The sequence below is a fragment of the Nematolebias whitei genome, chromosome 7, assembly GCF_014905685.2.
Source record: "Nematolebias whitei isolate Nwh7 chromosome 7, NemWhi1, whole genome shotgun sequence".
NCBI classification, from domain to species: Eukaryota; Metazoa; Chordata; class Actinopteri; order Cyprinodontiformes; family Rivulidae; genus Nematolebias; species Nematolebias whitei.
This window is the reverse complement of record NC_056504.1, coordinates 12,121,407-12,140,239: the sequence shown is the minus strand read 5'-3', so window position 1 is coordinate 12,140,239 and position 18,833 is coordinate 12,121,407. Positions and strand designations below refer to the sequence as shown.

Sequence of the window (18,833 nt, the reverse complement as noted above, 5' to 3'; positions counted from 1 at the left end):
AGACAGGAGAAATAACTGGAAGTGGTGGGAATGAAGATGTTGAGGTTCTCCTTAGGAGTGAAAATTAGGAATGAGTTCATCAGAGGTGCAGCACAGGTTGAAAAACTGGGTGATAAAGTTAGAGTTTTGGGTTGTATGTTACTACTAGTAATTGGGCACACTACTTATTCTGGTGGCAGTTTATGAAGATGTAATGCTGTGGATGCTCCGATGTTATCTTATCTACTAATGACAATAAACCTATTGAGAGGCCAGACTGAGATGGTTTGGACATTTTGGTTATGACTTCAACTATTTGATGAATTTGCAATTACCCGGTATATTTTTTTAAATACTTTTACATAATCAGCCTTGTTTGCTATTTTGCCAATATTTACAACAATGCTAAGACCAGACGCTTGCCCTCTCTGGTTATGGCCTCCATTGCTACAGTGAATCACGTCACGTGACCTTCCAGCTGTCTTATTTAACTCGAAGCAGTTAGAGGACATGGAGGTAGTTAGAATGAGGACAGAAGATGCAGAGGACAGAGTGAGGTGGAGGAGGATCGTTGTGGAGACCCCTCAAGAGGGAACAGCAGAATTAATTTAAGAAGATGTCACAAGTTTGAGAAGTGTCTTTTAAAAATGTTTATTTTTTTTGTTAACTAGCACAAGTACTGGTTGTGCTAAATTCAAAATACAGATCTTGTTCCATTAGTCACTTTATTTTAGTGAAGACTCTCAGCTACCAACGAGTGTCGGTTCAAAATCTGAGAAATTCACTGAGGTTTAGTCATTTTTGTGTTAGCTAACCATACCTAGTTGTGGTAGCCATTTTGAATTGTCTTGACTCTAAAAGTTAATGAGACATAAGCGTATATCCGATTAGTGATCCCTCACCCTTCGTGGGGGTAACGTTCCAGAGACCCCGATAGGTGAAAATCTGTGAAGTAGCAGCGTTATTTTTATTTTTTAAAGCTTTATAAACCCTTCCCACTCTCTTATAACGCTTAAGAGGAGTAGTGGTGCAGAGGTTAGAGAAAGTGGGCCTGTGATTGGAAGGTCACCGGTTCAACTCCGACAAACATCAACATGTTGTTGGGAAAGATGAGCACCCACACCTGCCTCCACCCTCATTTGTCCCACTCTGGGCCCTTGAGCTAGGCCCTTAAAATCCCACCACATCTTTGTGACATTATTTTTGCTAAAATGGCAGACCGATGAACACATTCGAGATCTTTTTTTTTTTTTAACATTGCCGCTGATTATTGTAGTTAACTTTGTTAGTAAAAAAAATGTCATGAACCACTGGACAGATTTTAACCAAACCAAAAAAAAATAATGAATTGGTGTGCAACAGAAACTCTACTAGGCATAAACCTTGAGCTGTGGAAGAAAAAGTCATGCAGAACGAGGAGGAAGAGGCTTCAGACCCAGAGGGACAACTCAGCAACACAAAGCCGACCTCGCTTCATGAGTCACCACCCATCAACAGACTTATCCTCATCTACCTAACGAGAGGAAGAATATACAGTCAGCACAGCTGGAGAATATCTGGACTCGAGGACCCAGGGCTTCATCTCAGGTATACACATCACACTACAGGAAATGGACAAACCACATTATTGTCTTGAAGACAACCTGACCCAAAACAACTCTGTGCATCCATAAGACAAATGATCAGAGCCAAAAACTCATCTGCTAACAGTTTGGAGTCCAAAATAACATGTATAACTCAAGTCCTAAGATCAAATGAAAAATTCTGCTCGTCATAAACCAACACAGCCCACAGTAGAACGTTCCCCAGGGGTGCTGCTCTTATTTTAAGGGTTGTGGTGAACATTTAAGATGCACAAGTTTTTGCTCGAGTCTGAATGAAAAGTGTGAAAATGTGGAGGCTGGAGCAGATTAATGTCCTCGTTACGTGCCTCAGCGCCTTCAGCCTCTAAACATTAATTTATCTCAGGACGCTTCCGTTTTCCTTACATCTGCTTCATTTCTATTAGACACTTTGCTGCACAAGAGGGCTGATTATGCAACAAATATAGAAGAATATTTCTGAGAAAAGCAGCTAGCTGAAGTAATTAGTTTTAGTCTTTAACAGTATTTGCTGTTCGACTTGAAGGTAAATCAAACATCAGCTTACAGATCATGACTTGAACATAATCTAGTAAACACTTTTGAAAGCATCCCAAAAAAACTACTGATTTTTAAAAATCATAAAAATTAAAAGAAAAACACAAAAATGTTCAAATGTTTTTTAATTTATTTATTTGCGTCAGAATGACAGCTATTTTATGTACAATAGTGGACAGAAACAAATGTTACAGAAATTGTAAATATACTCGTGCTCCATATTGTTTATATTTTATTTTGGATGGACTGGGTCACGTTGGTAATTATGGAGTATTCAGGTTCATTCAATCAACAGTATGAGGTGGTGAGTACCTGAACCGTACAATCAATATGGAACCAGAGTAAATTCAAGACTCAGACGGGCAGCTCCTTTCATGACTCCGCACTGAGTGAGATAACAGAGGGGGTCCCACAGAAGATGGCTGCACGTGTCGTTATGCGATTGTGTTCGACCCCCAGGTGATCACTTGTTGTCGAGACGATGAATAAAGCCAGGAGGAGGGAGAAAGAAAAACTGAAGAGGCCACATGTTTTCTTAAAACCTGAGCCAGTACATAGCACTGCGCACTCTGTTATAGTCAGTTAACTGCTCGATGGGGCCTGGGGGGAAGAAGGAGACATTGATTAAAAAAAAACAAAAAAAAAACGTATGGACTTGAAGTTTGTTCCAAAGAGACAAAAAACATGCAAACTCACCAACGCCTACCACAGCAGGACACTTGTCGTAGATATATTTGGTGCAGACGTCGCGCACCACGCTGGGGGTCACGGCCTGAAATGAGATTAAAACAACCTTTATATCAGAAAATGGTGGTTTTGAAAATGTACTGCAGAATGATGTGGAAGCAGAGCACCGAGCTACTTTAACCAGTTCCCTCACATCGATATGAGCGTTCCACTCGGCAAGAGGAACGCGGCGCCCGTAGTACATGATGTGTCTGCCGATTTCATCACAAATGGGCGTTGTTCCTAGAAGATTAACAGACCGCTGACTTCATGTTCAGGGGTGCTGTAGATTCTCTTTGTAGATTAATTCTAGGCATTACATACCATTAAGCTGTCCAATCAAACTGGCCTTCAGAGCGTTTCGCCCTCTGGCCACATCACTCTCTGTGATCGTGGTGCACAGGTTCATCCTGTAGGAAACAAGCAAGCAGCAAAAAAACATAAAAACTTGGTTTTTATTTTATAATTATCTGGAGTTGAGCAACTTCCTGTCTTCGGTATGATGTCAGAGTTACAACTTACCAGGCGTTCTGAGACCAGTGCATCATGTCATCAATGTGGTGTTTATCAGCCACAAAGTAGATGCCCAGCAGGCCGGTGTCACTGTAAGATGAGTGGAAGGCCTGGAAGCTGTGGCACAGTTTGTGCTCCACAGCCAGACGAGCCAAACGGCTGCTCAGGTGCTGAATGAAAGGAAGGACTAGATTAATTCTTCTTATAAGTCTTCACAATCAAATCAGTAGGACATAACCAAGGTTCTGATTGTAGGGCCTATGAAATTGAATTTTCCCTACCAAAGTACTTGCCAGTACTTTGCCAAAATCCATGTTTTATGATATATATATATGTACAAACCAGATTCCAAAAAAGTTGGGACACTAAACAAATTGTGAATAAAAACTGAATCCAATGATGTGGAGGTGCCAACATCTAATATTTTATTCAGAATAGAACACAAATCACAGATCAAAAGTTTAAACTGAGAGAATGTATCATTTTAAGGGAAAAATCTGTTGTTTCCAAATTTCATGGAGTCAACAAATCCCAAAAAAGTTGGGACAAGTCCATTTTTACCACTGTGTGGCATCCCCCCTTCTTCTTACAACACTCAACAGACGTCCGGGGACAGAGGAGACCAGTTTCTCAAGTTTAGAAATAGGAATGCTCTCCCATTCATGTCTAATACAGGCCTCTAACTGTTCAATCGTCTTGGGTCTTCTTTGTCGCACCTTCCACTTTATGATGTGCCAAATGTTCTCTATAGATGAAAGATCTGGACTGCAGGCTGGCCATTTCAGTACCTGGATCCTTCTCCTACGTAGCCATGATGTTGTGATTGCTGCAGAATGTGGTCTGGCATTATCGTGTTGAAAAATGCAGGGTCTTCCCTGAAAGAGATTACATCTAGATGGGAGCATATGTTGTTCTAGAACCTGAACATAGTTCTCTGCATTAATGGTGCCTTTCCAGACATGCAAGCTGCCCATGCCACAAGCGCTCATGCAACCCCATACCATCAGTGATGCAGGCTTCTGAACAAAGCATTGATAACAACTTGGGTTATCCTTGTCCTTTCTGGTCCGGATGACATGGCGTCCCAGTGTTCCATAAAGAACTTCAAATCGTGACTCATCTGACCACAGAACAGTCTTCCATTTTGCCACACTCCATTTTAAATGACCCCTGGCCCAGTGCAAACATCTGAGCTTGTGGAGCTTGCTTAGAAATAGCTTCCTCTTTGCACTGTAGAGTTTCAGCTGGCAACGGCAGTGGCACGGTGGATTGTGTTCACTGACAATGCTTTCTGGAAGTATTCCTGAGCCCATTCTGTTATTTCCTTGACAGTGGCATTCCTGTTTGAGGTGCAGTGACGTTTAAGGGCCCGGAGATCACGAGCATCCAGTAGAGTTTTACGGCCTTGACCCTTACGCACAGCGATTGTTCCAGATTCTCTGAATCTTTTGATGATGTTATGCACGGTTGATAATGATAACTTAAAAGTCTTTGCTATTTTACACTGGGTAACACCATTCTGGTATTGCTGCACTATCTTTCTGCGCAACAATGGTGGACTTGGTGATCCTCTTACCATCTTGGCTTCTGAGAGACACTGACACTCGGAGAAGCTCTTTTTATACCCAATCATGTTGTCAATTGACCTAATTAGTGTTAATTGGTCTTCCAGCTGTTCGTTATATGCTCAATTTCCTTTTTCCAGCCACTTATTGCTACTTGTCCCAACTTTTTTGGGATTTGTTGACACTGTGAAATTTTGAATCAACGTATTTTTTATTTAAATTGTTACATTTACTCAGATTAAACTTTTGATCTGTCATCTATGTTATATTACGAATAAAATATTGACATTTGCCATCTCCACATCATTGCATTCAGTTTTTATTCACAATTTGTTTAGTGTCCCAACTTTTTTGGAATCCGGTTTGTACATCTACAAATGATTTACTTTTAGAATCAGTCCATTTCAAGGTGGCTGCCACAGACGATCAGAACTAGCCAACCTAAAAATGGCTACAACACAATCAGTGTTACAGATAATGAGATAAAATAACGTTATAGCTGAGAGTCATTCACAACACACACTCCGAGTCTGAACATCTCACAATATCACATGAGATTACACACAATATAATTGCCAAGATTTGACCAAAACTGATAACTTCAATTTTAGGGGAGTTTTTGAGATTGAATAAATTAAATTGATGGATTAAAATGTAAAAAGTCGTTCAGACTTGCAGTACTAAACATTGACCAGTTGGTGGCAGCAGCACAGGAATCAACTGTGAAACTTATCGGCCGAAGAAGAACAGCCTGCTGGCTTTAACCGAGCTGAAAAATGGCGGCCGCTGTGTGTAGAGTCGGAAGCTCCGTGGGTCAAGTCCTCGCCAAAACTCGCAGTGTAAGTATATTAAAATAAAACTGGATTAATCGGTATTGAAAAGTCTACAGCAGCAAGAATGCTGGCAGACTTGTTCGCTGTGCTAAACCCGGAGGGATTTTGCTAACCGGTTAGCATTACTTAGCTTGTGGTGAATGAAGGTCAACGGACACCGATCTTAGCCTTTTTAACTTCTTGGTAACAAACCATCCACTTATACAAAAATTACCGTTTTAGTTGACTGTGATGACTTATCATCTGTGACCATTTTAAATTTGCCTTCTCTTACCCTTTATGCTTCTTAGCTAGTGTTAGCATCGTGACTTTCGAAAGGCAAATTCTGAGTTTCTGCTATGATGCTAAATTGTTTGCTTGTTTTGTGTTTGACTAAACTATTGTGATATTACATATATATGGTAATGAGGCTGAGTAACATTTACCTGTTATGAATAGTATATTTATTTATTTAATAAAGACTTGTAACTTGTTTATGATATGAAGTGAAGCATATAAGATTTAAATATGAACAGAACCAATATAATAACCATTCTTGTCCTCTGTTTAGGCGGATAAAACTCAGATTGTTAAATTTAACAGTAATTTTATCGATGTTTATATGTGATCTTGTGCCAAACGTTTCTGTTAATTTGACCTGATCAGCAGCAATCGGATATTCAGACAGTGGATGATAAACATGAATTTCTGTGTTCAAATTTTGTTTTAGTTAACACTGTTAATGAGGACCTATGCTTCTAAGTTGGAGTTTTATATTTTTAAATGCCTGAGATTAAAATGTCAGTTTGTTTTCAGCCAAATTTAAAACGTTTTAATTCTGCACCCTTCTAGCCCGTCCTGCTGTCTCTGAGACGTGGACAGTCTTCAGTCAGCTATGCCCAGAGTCTCTTGGGAGCCCCAGAGACCCAACTTACTATTTTGGACAATAAGTTCAGGGTTGCATCTGAAGATACTGGACATGATACTTGCACGGTGAGAACACACTAATTTACTCCTTGTTTTAGAATTAAATTGCATGTTATTTGTTATTTTTAATTCAGCTACACAACAGTGTAACTTGAGCTCTCCATACACATTTCCTGACACAGGTTGGTCTGTGGATCCGTGCTGGCAGTCGCTATGAGCGTGAGAAGGACTATGGAACTTGCTTTTTCCTGGAACACATGGCTTTCAAGGTAGACTTAATTTAAAAAAAGTCCTTAACAAAATTTAATTTGCCCAAACTTGAAAAATTTGCATATTGTGAAAAACTTCAATTTTCTTTGTCAATCATTTCAGAAAGTGAAACTCATATTACATCAATTCATTACACAGTGAAATATTTAAAGCCTTTATTTCTTGTAATTTTGATGGTTATGGCTTAGAGATCATGAAAAAAAGAAAATTCAGTGTTTCAGAAAATTAGAGTTTTAAAGAGGTTCAACATTGCTAACTGGATGTGTGACGTCACAAGCTCCGTAGCATGGCCGCACTGACGGGAGCTCTGCTTTGACGCAATAATTTTTTTTTGTTCCTGTTCTTGTTTTAACTTTTTTTGCACCTACACTGCACATCCACGCCATGGGTATGACCTTGACACACTTGTAGTTTTCTGTGTTGCTATCCTGCCATCATGCTATCCTGCCATCGTGGTTCAGTTCCTGGCCCCCCTCCAACTTCGGGCTCTGACCTGTCATGGCGGTCTTCATCACGATCCTCCACCTGCCTGCACCGACCGAACTCCACGGACCTGTTCAGTTCCGCGGGAAAATCTTGGATGTTCTCCGTCTGCCAGACTTGGTTCTGGAGGGCAGTCTGGGAGGACAGCTGCTGCAGTCGTATTACTATCAAGCTGCTAGCGGGACCTGCTTTCGAGACCTGCTACCACCACTAACAAGACCACACTGCCAACAGAACCTCACTGCTAGCTGAACCACACTGTAGATGTATTCTTTTTCACTTTTGGCACCTTGTTTTTTGTATTTTTGCTGCATGCTTTGGTATTTCTTGTTGTTTCTTTTTTGGCGAGTCAAGACGGTTCTTGTCCTCAGCATTTCATTGCATTGTTGAACTTGTACAAATGACAAATAACCAAACCTGAGCTCCTAGACATGAGCTACAAATGCCTCATTCCTCAAGTCCAGCCACTCTTGAACCAGAGACAACATCAGAAGTATCTTACCTGCTAAGGACAAAAAGAACTGGACTGTTGCTCAGTGGTCCAGTGTCCTCTTTTCAGATGAAAGTAAAGTTTCATGTCATTTGGACATCAAGGTCCCAGAGGCTGGAAGAAGAGTGGAGAGGAACAGAATCCACATTGTTGAAGTCCAGAGTGACATTTCCACAGTCAGTGGTGGTTTGTGTCCATGTCCTCTGCTGGTGCTGGTCCACTGGGTTTTCTTAATTCCACAACGCAGCATCTACCAGGACATTTTAGAGACTTCATGCTTCCTTCTGCTGACGAGCTTTATGGAGATGCTGGTTTCATTTTCCAGCAGGACTCGGCTCCTGCCCACACTGATGAGGTACCAATATGTGGTTGTGGAATATTCTGTTTCTGAGACACTGAATTTTTAGTTTTCATTATGTTTAAGCCAAAATCTTCAACATTGCAAGAAATAAATACTTGGAAATATTTTGCTTTGTTTATTGAATCTATGTAACGGTCATGAGTTTCACTTTCTGAAATGACAAACAATTTGGAAAGTTTTCACGATATTCTATTTATTTTTTTTAGATACACCTTTATTTAATGTTTAAAAAAAATCTGTAACTTGAATTCTAGCTGTCTATTTTTAGTGCTGAGTTTTAATTTTATTTAAACGTTTTTACATTTTACTCCTTATATTGTTATTTTCTACAGATTTTTATTACTGACTTATTTGTAAGACAAAGACATTTATTGCTCATTCTTGAGACCAAAACTGCTCTGAAGCACCAAAGGGTTAAGCATCGTGTTGTTCTTCCTTTGCCAAAATGTCAATAAAGTCGTCAACAATGTGGGTTACCGGTAATGGTCATGTAAATGTTTCATTCACTCTGACAGCCTTTTAGTTTTGTTGATCCTTGCTGGACTGCAACTTCTGAACACTAGTTTTTAAACAGCGTTTGTAAGGATGTCTTTAAAATGTCTCAAGACAGTTACAAGAGTTTTCAATTTCCTTGCATGATTTGCAGAGGCTTGCATCCTTGTAGCTTGAATTTTGAACACACAAGAAAAACCTTTAGTATGGGGTCCACTTGCAACTAAGGTTGAGTAGCCACGCCCCAGGGACAATTAAAGCACACAGTTGTACATCAGGAGGCTGAAGCAGCAAGGGGCTGTTATAAAAGAGACTAACATATTGCCTAAGAGAAAGTCTCAAAATATTAAACCTTTTTTAGTGTTTATTATTCTTTTTCTTCAAATGTGGTGTAACATGTTCATTAACTAAATATATTTACTATATTTGTTCATCTTTGACCTTAATGTTATCACACTTCCTGTTTTAGACGAGCATTTAAACAACTTGCAAAGACGTACAATGTTTTTTAATACTTTTTAATCTTGTGAAAGCTTGTAACCTTTTGAAAAGTTTTATTTTAGCTTTCAGTTCATGACACTGTACTATATACAGAGCAGATTATATTGTGCATGTACTGATGCATTCAAATGCTCCAAACCTTTATAATAGAAAAAACAAAAAGGGAATTGTTGATAAAACAGGACTTTTTTTTTTTCCTTCATGTTGTTTTGTTAGCTTATGTTCATCATTTTGTATACTTAATTAGGAAAATTGCTTTGTTTATTGCTTCACTTTTTTATGATTCTTGGTGTCCATTTTTGTCCATCTGTTTCAAATAATAAATTGGTATTTATAACTTTATTTAATGTGCAGAGCGAACAATTAACAGTTCTTTTACATCCAGTACCTGTGAGGGAGAAACTAAAGCAACAAACATCCTTAATTCTCTAGTAATTGCCTTAGCTACATCAGAATGTACAGAACTTGTTCATTGCACATTGTGTTTTTCCTGTAGGGAACTAAGAAGTATTCCCAAACAGCCCTGGAGCAGCAGGTGGAGTCTATGGGTGCCCATCTGAGTGCATACACTTCCCGTGAGCATACGGCATACTACATGAAGACCCTTACCAAAGATCTGCCTAAAGGTAAGAAGTTGTATTGGAAAACCAATTCATACATTATTCATGCAGTAATGTGTTTTACAGTAAGCTTGCTATTTCTAGTCTATTCGTTCTTGCAAGTTTAAGACATTCAGAATATGTTTTGTCTTTATGCACCAAGCAGTAATTCCACTTTCTTTGCCCATTTGCCAGCACTAATGGTGTGTTTATGTCCTGCTTCCCAGCTGTGGAGCTGCTCTCAGAGGTTGTGCAGAACTGCTCCCTGAACGAGGCAGATATTGAGCAGCAGAGAAATGTGGTGCTGCATGAGCTAGAGGAAGCTGAGGGCAACCAGCAGGAAGTATGCCTGGACCTGCTGCATGCCACCGCCTACCAGGGCACTCCTCTGGGTCAAAGTGTAATGGGCCCCTCCAGCAATGCCAAGTAGGAGGACCTGGATCTTCACACACACGCTTCAACAGGAACACACCATTATCTAGTGGTGTTGTAATGGTTTCATATGTGGTTTTAAAACTAGCTCATCATCAAGCCCCTCTACACTATTATTTACAATGATGTTACTAGAGTACTCTACACAAAGTCTGCATCATTTTCTAAGATGCTGGTGGTTCTTGTATCTCTCAGGAATGTGACTCGGCAGGACTTGGTGGATTACATCAACAGACATTATAAAGCCCCTCGTATGGTACTGGCTGCTGCTGGAGGTGGGTCATTTCCCTCCTAAAGGATTGTAAGAAGAAACCTGTGAACTCCTGCGTTCGCTTTTTGATTTGATGTGCTTCATCTGCAGGTGTTGATCACGAGGAGCTAGTTGGTTTGGCCCAAACTCATTTTGGTGGCGTGCCTTTTAATTATGAGGCAGACAGCATCCCTGTGCCGTCACCATGCCGGTTTACTGGAAGTGAGGTGAGATCAGCTCTGCTTTTCCTACACAGTGCATTAAAAAAGATTCTTCTTTACGAAAAGAAATCAAATTAATACTTTATTAATGCTCTGAAGGAAGGTTTAGACCTGTTAGAAATAAAGTATTTCAAAATTCTGTTGAAATGTCTTCTTAGATAAAAATGAAATAATTAGTTTCTACTTTAAAATTATGCTTTAGGTGATTTTTGGAAGGTGGCTGTGGAGATGTTGAATTAATTCCTAGTAAAATGTGTGATTTTTGTTTTCCGTTTCCTCTCAGATTCGTATGCGTGACGACGATATGCCTTTGGCACACGTTGCCATCGCTGTGGAGACTGCTGGTGTCACCAGTCCAGACATTGTTCCTCTCATGCTGGCCAACGCCATCATTGGCAGCTATGACCTCACCTATGGTGGTGATAAAGTAGGAAGACTTCATTTGTCCCTTGCATGGTTTTATTTATACATCTTGAAGAAAGACAAGTTAAATCTGTGACATTAGTGCCTATTTGTTAAAAAAAAAAAATCCTCTTTAAGCTTTGCCTACTTGGTACTGTTTATGTCCTGAGTAGTCATATTGGAGGGGAAGAGCAAAACTCTGAAAACCTGAGTCAAGTGTCCCAAACTGTTCACACATTTTGCCTTCTCTGTACGAAACATGCTTCAGTTGATTTCTACAAACCGGATTCCAAAAAAGTTGGGACACTAAACAAATTGTGAATAAAAACTGAATGCAATGATGTGGAGATGGCAAATGTTAATATTTTATTCGTAATATAACATAGATAATGGATCAAAAGTTTAATCTGAGTAAATGTAACATTTTAAAGGAAAAATATGTTGATTCAAAATTTCACAGTGTCAACAAATCCCAAAAAAAGTTGGGACAAGTAGCAATAAGTGGCTGGAAAAAGGAAATTGAGCATATAACGAACAGCTGGAAGACCAATTAACACTAATTAGGTCAATTGACAACATGATTGGGTATAAAAAGAGCTTCTCAGAGTGTCAGTGTCTCTCAGAAGCCAAGATGGTAAGAGGATCACTAATTCCACCATTGTTGCGCAGAAAGATAGTGCAGCAATACCAGAATGGTGTTACCCAGCGTCAAATAGCAAAGACTTTTAAGTTATCATCATCAACCGTGCATAACATCATCAAAAGATTCAGAGAATCTGGAACAATCGCTGTGCGTAAGGGTCAAGGCCGTAAAACTCTACTGGATGCTCGTGATCTCCGGGCCCTTAAATGTCACTGCACCTCAAACAGGAATGCCACTGTCAAGGAAATAACAGAATGAGATCAGGAATACTTCCAGAAAGCATTGTCAGTGAACACAATCCACCGTGCCATCCGCTGTTGCCAGCTGAAACTCTACAGTGCAAAGAGGAAGCCATTTCTAAGAAAGTTCCACAAGCTCAGACATTTGCACTGGGCCAGAGGTCATTTAAAATGGAGTGTGGCAAAATGGAAGACTGTTCTGTGGTCAGATGAGTCACAATTTGAAGTTCTTTATGGAACACTGGGACGCCATGTCATCCGGACCAGAGAGGACAAGGATAGCCCAAGTTGTTCTCAACGCTCCGTTCAGAAGCCTGCATCACTGATGGTATGGGGTTGCATGAGCGCTTGTGGCATGGGCAGCTTGCATGTCTGGAAAGGCACCATTAATGCAGAGAACTATGTTCAGGTTCTAGAACAACATATGCTCCCATCTAGATGTCATCTCTTTCAGGGAAGACCCTGCATTTTTCAACACGATAATGCCAGACCACATTCTGCAGCAATCACAACATCATGGCTACGTAGGAGAAGGATCCGGTTACTGAAATGGCCAGCCTGCAGTCCAGATCTTTCACCTATAGAGAACATTTGGCGCATCATAAAGTGGAAGGTGCGACAAAGAAGGCCCAAGACGATCGAACAGTTAGAGGCCTGTATTAGACATGAATGGGAGAGCATTCCTATTTCTAAACTAGAGAAACTGGTCTCCTCTGTCCCCAGACGTCTGGTGAGTGTTGTAAGAAGAAGGGGGGATGCCACACAGTGGTAAAAATGGACTTGTCCCAACTTTTTTGGGATTTGTTGATGCCATGAAATTTGGAAACAACAGATTTTTCCCTTAAAATGATACATTCTCTCAGTTTAAACTTTTGATCTGTGATTTGTGTTCTATTCTGAATAAAATATTAGATGTTGGCACCTCCACATCATTGCATTCAGTTTTTATTCACAATTTGTTTAGTGTCTCAACTTTTTTGGAATCCGGTTTGTACATCCAGTGATTATTTTTTGCTAGTTTCCTTAAAATTGGTCCAGTGGTTCATGAGATATTTTGCTAACAGGCCCACAAACATGCATACACTGGCAAAAACCTTCCCTTTGCCTTTCAGCTGTAAGAAATAAGCAAATTGAAGAAAGGAGTTTGTTTTAGTCTAAATGCCATGACTTGGCTGACATCAGGGACTGGATGGCAATGAAAAGAAGTCTGAAGTCATGTTGTTCCCTCCCAACGACACGATCACAAACCACTACATCAACCTTTCCACTCTAACCCTGTCAGAAAAACACAGAGTCACTAATCTGGGCGTGATAATGGACCCTTCCCTGAAACTTAACAATCATGTAAACATGATTGTTAAATCATGTTTCTTCCAACTGAGGCGGCTGTCTAAACTGAAGCCCATATTGTCCAAAAATAACCTGGAGACAGTAATACATGCATTCATTACATCTAGGCTTGATTACTGCAATTCGCTCCTGTTTGGTATCAGTCAGACCTCCATTGCACGACTACAACTGGTCCAGAATGTAGCAGCCCAATTTTTAATCAGTACAGGCAAAAGAGAGCACATTACTCCAGTTTTGGCCTCACTGCACTGGTTACCGGTTCACTTTCGAATCCAGTTCAAAATACTCCTGTATGTCTACAAATCACTGAACAACGTCGCCCCCCCCCCCCCCCCCCCAATCCCTAATCTCTCTGATTTGCTACAACCGTATGTCTCACCACGTTCCCTGAGGTCAGCGGACCAGTTGCTCCTCACAGTTCCAGGAACTCGTCTTAAGCGCAGAGGTGACAGGACCTTCTGTGTAGCAGGACCAAGACTTTGGAACGAGTTGTCTCTGCTTGTCAGACAGACCCCCTCCCTCTCGGTTTTCAAGTCCTGTTTAAAAACCCACTACTATTCAGTAGCTTTGAACACCAGATGATCTGTGTTTTGAACCTGTATGCTCCACACTGGTTAGTCGTCATATTATCTGCATCGTTTTTATGTCTATGTTCTGATTTACCTCATTTTGTATTTTGCTTCGTGTGTTGTCTGTTGTTCTGTCTGTACAGCACTTTGGTTGGCCTTGTAGCTGTTTTAAGTGCTCTATAAATAAAATGGTATGGTATGATTTATTTCATGCATTTACGAGGTTATTGATGACAGGCTGAGGCTTTTGAGGAGCAGTCTCTTCTTGAAACATCAGACTTTTGTGGATGAATTTAGTTAAAGGTTGTCTGAACACACGTTTCGTACCTCTGCTCGTCTCTTTGATAAAATTGTGTGACTCTCTGGGAAAGGAGCAGGCTTTTTTGCCCTCATTGGCAGGTGAAGTGTGATTTCAGCTGGTCTGAGCACATGTGGTTCAGAAGGAAGAGGAGATGGCAGTGCCTTGCGGCTGTTGTTCTTCACCTTCCCTCTCTTAAACAGCATCTTGGGCATAATTTTATCCAGTGCAGGATCTTTATCTTTCTGGAGGCCTCTGCGTTTTGCTGCTGAATGGTGAGACGGCGTCAGTGGAGGAAGAGAGCAGGGTCTTTTAATGGTGTAGCCCTTGAGGAGAAGGTCGATTCCTATGTACTGTGGGACTTCTACTGCTGCCTAGAGATGAAAGTTACATCAGAACAACCATCAGAGCACCTTACATGCATGCTGTGACAGAGCCATACCTGCTTATATATAAGCTGAAAGTCTCCTGTGTTTGCGGTGCGGTCCACCCTCCGGTCCAGGACGACCCGTAGTGTGTCCTCCTGCACAGCAGCACAGAGACGAGCCGTCACAGAGGTGGAGGGTGCCATGGCGGGGCTGGCGTTGATCTCTATCAACCATGGATGCAGGTCCTGACCTAAACACAGTCAAACAGCTCAGTGTTGTTTGTGTGCGGGTAACATTTTTATAATCTTGTAATATTTTTGTGGGTGTTGTTATAAATATAGTCTGAATCGCTGCGTTGTCTTAGCTTAGACACCCTCAATATGGAATTAAATAAATAAATCTCCAGTCTGATATCCTGGCTTAACTATATATAAAAAGTTAAATTGATTTGAATAGTTGGCTGTGTGAGTGTTTCACATGTTGTCAGTACCTAACAAAAAATCAGCACCATAGAGCTCAAATGTGTTTTTGCGAGACTCCACCAGATCCTGTGCTGTCTGTAAAGCGTGGATGACAGCTTTCTTCATTCCTGGGACAACAACGGTCTTCCACAGAGCCTCCTGGCCCTGGCTGGCCAGAAAGGCCTGGAACTGGTTGTCCTGCCACATGTTGTCTGCTGGAATGCCTGGATGGCGCTGCTGAGAAGGCCTCATGTGTTTCTGGATGGAGTTATTGCACAAGTGCACAGATCTGAAGAAAATAAGTAAAACAAATGAAAATGAGACAAACAGGATTATTTGAAATAATTCTGTTATCGTTATGATTTTATAGCATGTGCTAACAAGAAAAGTCTGTTTGAGATTCTTAGTCATACAGAGCATGCTGAATCCAAAATAATAAAATCAAACAGGTACACTTCTAATATTTAGTTGAAGATGTTTCATTTCCCATCAGGGGAGCTTTCTCATTCTGAAGAACCTGGAGGTTGTGCAGTTCGGAGCATTTAAACTGTATGAGATGCTCTGATGTGTCAGCTGGAAGTTAACTTCAGTCCCCTCATGATGCAGAGTCAGGAGGAGCTTTTCCAGCCTCACAAACTGGCGGATTATTGTTTATTTTAAACGTGATTTCTAAAAAACTTTATAAATATTTTGTGCAATCCAAATAAAATCAGGTTACAACTAAATACAGAATTCCTTCATTAAATGCAGATCGTCCACCAATGTTCAGGCTCGAGGTTTAAACTACACTCATTTTAGGGTGAGCCAGGATGAAGTCATGGCGGTTTTGGTCAGATCTTGTACATGACGTTATGTGTGATCTCATGTAATATTGTAAGATTTGTTAGCCTTTGATCCGGAAGGCTTCATCAGTCAATGAAACACACAACACAAAACATTTTGTGTTGTGTGTTTCATTGACTGATGAAGCTTTCCCGTTCTAAGAAGAAACGTTTCAGCACAAAAAAAGAAACTGTCCAGATGACCTGACTGAAAAATGTTGGCTTTACATGAACCGTTCATGAATACTATGAATAGAAGGTTTTTTTGCAACATTTGCACGAATAATGGGAAGTTTTAGATGCTGCATTCAGTTTTTAAATCAACTTGAATTTTGTTGAACCGATAAATACTCAGAGTTAAATATACGCAGCAGAGATGTAAAATCGTATTTCCTTCCACAACCAGCATGCAACATTCAGCTGCCTTTTATTTGGATCTCACTTTTTGATTCTATTTCTCTAAATAAACCCCATTAATTTATTTTTATTACCAAGAAAATGACAATCTCACCTGTCCAATGTGTCCAGCGAGAAAGGCTGCGTGGAAAAGCGCATGTAACACTTTTTATAAAACCACACAGTCAGGGGGTTCCAGTCAGTGACCAGAAACCACTGGCGCACATCAAACTTAGTGCCGTGCACCAGCAAAGGCTGCTCAATGTACTTCTGCACCACCCACTTGTTATCCATGATAAGCACTAAATCGACATCCACCAACTTCAGGATCTGATCGAGACGTTTGGCACATTTTATACCTGAGCATTAAACAGAAGAGTTCAGCCAGGACTCTGATCGATGTTAGACAAACTTCTGAGCATGCTCAACTTCATACCTCTGCCTCTGGACATTGCTCCAGGTTTGATGATCCAAATGTTTTGGACGCCATCTATGCTTAACTGTGGGCTGACTTGCTCCAGTTTCTCCAGCATGGCCTGGCAGCAGCTAACTGAGTTACTGCTGCTCTTGATCTGAGCTCCACCACTGAGGGAGAAAGCACAAAAAATTGTTCTACTAGAGAACGTTTTCTCTTTACTAGATACTCTTGATTTGTTGTTAAACACACACTGATGCACACTCACTGCACAACAAGGTAGTAACTCTGAATAAACTCTGCCCACTGTTCCTGCGTCAGTGTTTGTGATGCTTCCCGGCTTGTGTCTATGTCTCTGTGCTCCAGACTGTCCAGGTACTTCTGGCATATGCTGAGTGCAGTGTTAATCAGTTGGGATAGAGTCAGCTGTTTCAATCCCTGCTTGTTCTTTTTCTTCTGACCTGAGAGGGAACAGGAAACAGCAAGACAGAACTTTTAAAATAGAATGACCAAGAATACAGTCATGAGAGAAATATTCATACCTTGAACATCTTGAACGTTGCGAATTGTTCCCTTGGACCCAATATCTCGGTCCCTCTCCACAATGTACTTCAGGAGACTGGTGCAAGCTGTCCGCCTGTAGTCCTCTGCACAGAAAACAAGGCCAAGTTTAAAGGTCTAGTAGTCCTTGAAGGAATCCATAATGCACAATAAATATTTAAAATTAACATTATATGCAATCTCATGCAATTTTGTGAAAAATGTGTTAGCACTCAAAGACTGTCTGGATGATCAACCAAATCAAATATTTGCTTAATCTCTGTAAAACTAACTAACTTATAGCCATTTTTATGTTTGCTAAGGTTGCTTAGCTGTGGTGGCCATGTTGAATTTTTTTTTTTTTTCCCTTGTCCTGTCCGGAATTGTGACAATTATAATTATTGTCTGAGAGTCAAAGTGATGCCCAACAGATTTACTTTCACAAGCAGAGCATTATGGCTGGCCTTAATGCTCCACTTGATATATAAATTAAATTTTATTAGAATTTGCTTTGGGTTTGTTTCAGATGTAATGGACATGGGGATGAAAAACAAAGATGAAAACAAAGCAGAAAAGTGAGAGAAGAGATAAAATGTAAAGAAGGAGATAGGAATAGAAGATAGAGAGAGAGGGATAAAGAGAACACAAATCAACATCATTGAAGTTTGCCTCTAGACCTGAAGAAAAAAAACAAGACAAAACCGAGAAACCACAACAACAAGCAACAAATATAATGATACTTATAACATCATTAGAAAATATTTTATACAGGACATGGTAATACAAGATGTATTTAGTGGTCTCCACAACCCAACTGAGTGTGTATCTGAAAAACACCTGAATCTAAACACCTGTGTGAGCATGCTTGTTACTATAAGGTTTCTCCATAAAAATGTTCAATAGTGGATTTGGGGACCCACAGACCCGTCCCCACAGGACATGATGGTAACACAGGGAAGACCAGAGCCACAGAGTGGTCCCCCAAGCCCGGAGCTCCGGGAGTCCCCCAACAGGGACGCCCGCACCCCACAGAGAGAGAAGCAAAGGGAAGCCCTGGCACCCCAACAGCCCCACACCACAGGCCCGGAGAGACCCCGGCATGCCACCCATGCACCCCCCCCCCCCCCCCCCCACACACACACACACACACAGCACCCCCCACCATGAATGTCACATCAAGCTGACCAGCCAGCACCCTGTCAAAGTAAAGCCACACCCCCGACCACCGCCATACACCACCAACGACCACACAGCCTCAACCACAGCCAACCCCCCCGCCGGAACCCGGCAGCCACCCCTGCCAAAGGGCTGGCCATCGCAACCAGGAACCCTGATCAAAAGATCCAAACAACCCAGGGAGAACCGGAGCACCAGCCCCACCCACAATCGCCCCCCCCAAGGCCCAACACCCACCCACAACCCAGATCCCAAAAAGTAGCTGGAAAGGTGGAACAAACTTAAATTAGCAGAAAGAAGTTAGATGCACAAAAATGTTGTAGTTAGCAGAAATAATCTGAAAGGAGTAGAAAACAACAAAGTCCATGCTCAATAATCCAGGTATAAAATCCAACA

At 41.0% G+C, this 18,833-nt stretch overlaps 3 protein-coding genes across 3 annotated transcripts in view; 1 reads left to right on the top strand and 2 right to left on the bottom strand.

Annotated features, from left to right (window-relative positions):
- Positions 1 to 2,237: 2,237 nt before the first annotated feature.
- On the bottom strand, positions 2,238 to 3,670 carry LOC119412143 (cytochrome b-c1 complex subunit 1, mitochondrial). The gene is made up of 6 exons (XM_037679119.1): positions 3,638 to 3,670; positions 3,366 to 3,526; positions 3,168 to 3,253; positions 2,998 to 3,086; positions 2,814 to 2,889; positions 2,238 to 2,717 (listed from the first exon to the last, which is right to left on the bottom strand). Exons 1-6 carry the CDS (start codon positions 3,668 to 3,670, stop codon positions 2,653 to 2,655), a joined length of 510 nt encoding a protein of 169 aa, XP_037535047.1. The 3' UTR covers positions 2,238 to 2,652.
- A 2,006-nt stretch (positions 3,671 to 5,676) lies between these two features.
- Positions 5,677 to 11,331, top strand: LOC119412268 (cytochrome b-c1 complex subunit 1, mitochondrial-like). Its single transcript, XM_037679254.1, has 8 exons — positions 5,677 to 5,760; positions 6,586 to 6,726; positions 6,843 to 6,929; positions 9,754 to 9,883; positions 10,084 to 10,282; positions 10,484 to 10,563; positions 10,650 to 10,765; positions 11,043 to 11,331. Exons 1-8 carry the CDS (start codon positions 5,698 to 5,700, stop codon positions 11,256 to 11,258), a joined length of 1,032 nt encoding a protein of 343 aa, XP_037535182.1. The 5' UTR covers positions 5,677 to 5,697; the 3' UTR covers positions 11,259 to 11,331.
- A 2,928-nt stretch (positions 11,332 to 14,259) lies between these two features.
- Positions 14,260 to 18,833, bottom strand: part of ttll3 (tubulin tyrosine ligase-like family, member 3) — a 17,302-nt gene continuing 12,728 nt past the window's right edge. The window contains exons 8-14 of the mRNA XM_037679118.1: positions 17,264 to 17,368; positions 16,990 to 17,182; positions 16,743 to 16,891; positions 16,422 to 16,665; positions 15,119 to 15,378; positions 14,703 to 14,878; positions 14,260 to 14,634 (exon numbers count right to left, since the gene is read on the bottom strand). Of these exons, the coding sequence (XP_037535046.1) occupies positions 14,260 to 14,634; positions 14,703 to 14,878; positions 15,119 to 15,378; positions 16,422 to 16,665; positions 16,743 to 16,891; positions 16,990 to 17,182; positions 17,264 to 17,368 (1,502 nt within the window). The remainder of the gene's footprint in view (positions 14,635 to 14,702; positions 14,879 to 15,118; positions 15,379 to 16,421; positions 16,666 to 16,742; positions 16,892 to 16,989; positions 17,183 to 17,263; positions 17,369 to 18,833) is intronic.

What these genes read in the sequence shown, in the direction of transcription:
- LOC119412143 (XM_037679119.1), bottom strand. Translation starts at nt 3,670, where the DNA reads ATGGATTTTGGCAAAGTACTGGCAAGTACTTTG. An exon ending in AGTGGAACGCTCATATCGAT is followed by an intron (nt 2,890 to 2,997) that starts GTGAGGGAACTG and finishes ATCTCATTTCAG; the next exon opens with GCCGTGACCCCCAGCGTGGT. An exon ending in TCCTGCTGTGGTAGGCGTTG is followed by an intron (nt 2,718 to 2,813) that starts GTGAGTTTGCAT and finishes TCTTCCCCCCAG; the next exon opens with GCCCCATCGAGCAGTTAACT.
- LOC119412268 (XM_037679254.1), top strand. Translation starts at nt 5,698, where the DNA reads ATGGCGGCCGCTGTGTGTAGAGTCGGAAGCTCCGTGGGTCAAGTCCTC. An exon ending in TGGAACACATGGCTTTCAAG is followed by an intron (nt 6,930 to 9,753) that starts GTAGACTTAATT and finishes TTTTTCCTGTAG; the next exon opens with GGAACTAAGAAGTATTCCCA. An exon ending in GGCCCCTCCAGCAATGCCAA is followed by an intron (nt 10,283 to 10,483) that starts GTAGGAGGACCT and finishes TGTATCTCTCAG; the next exon opens with GAATGTGACTCGGCAGGACT.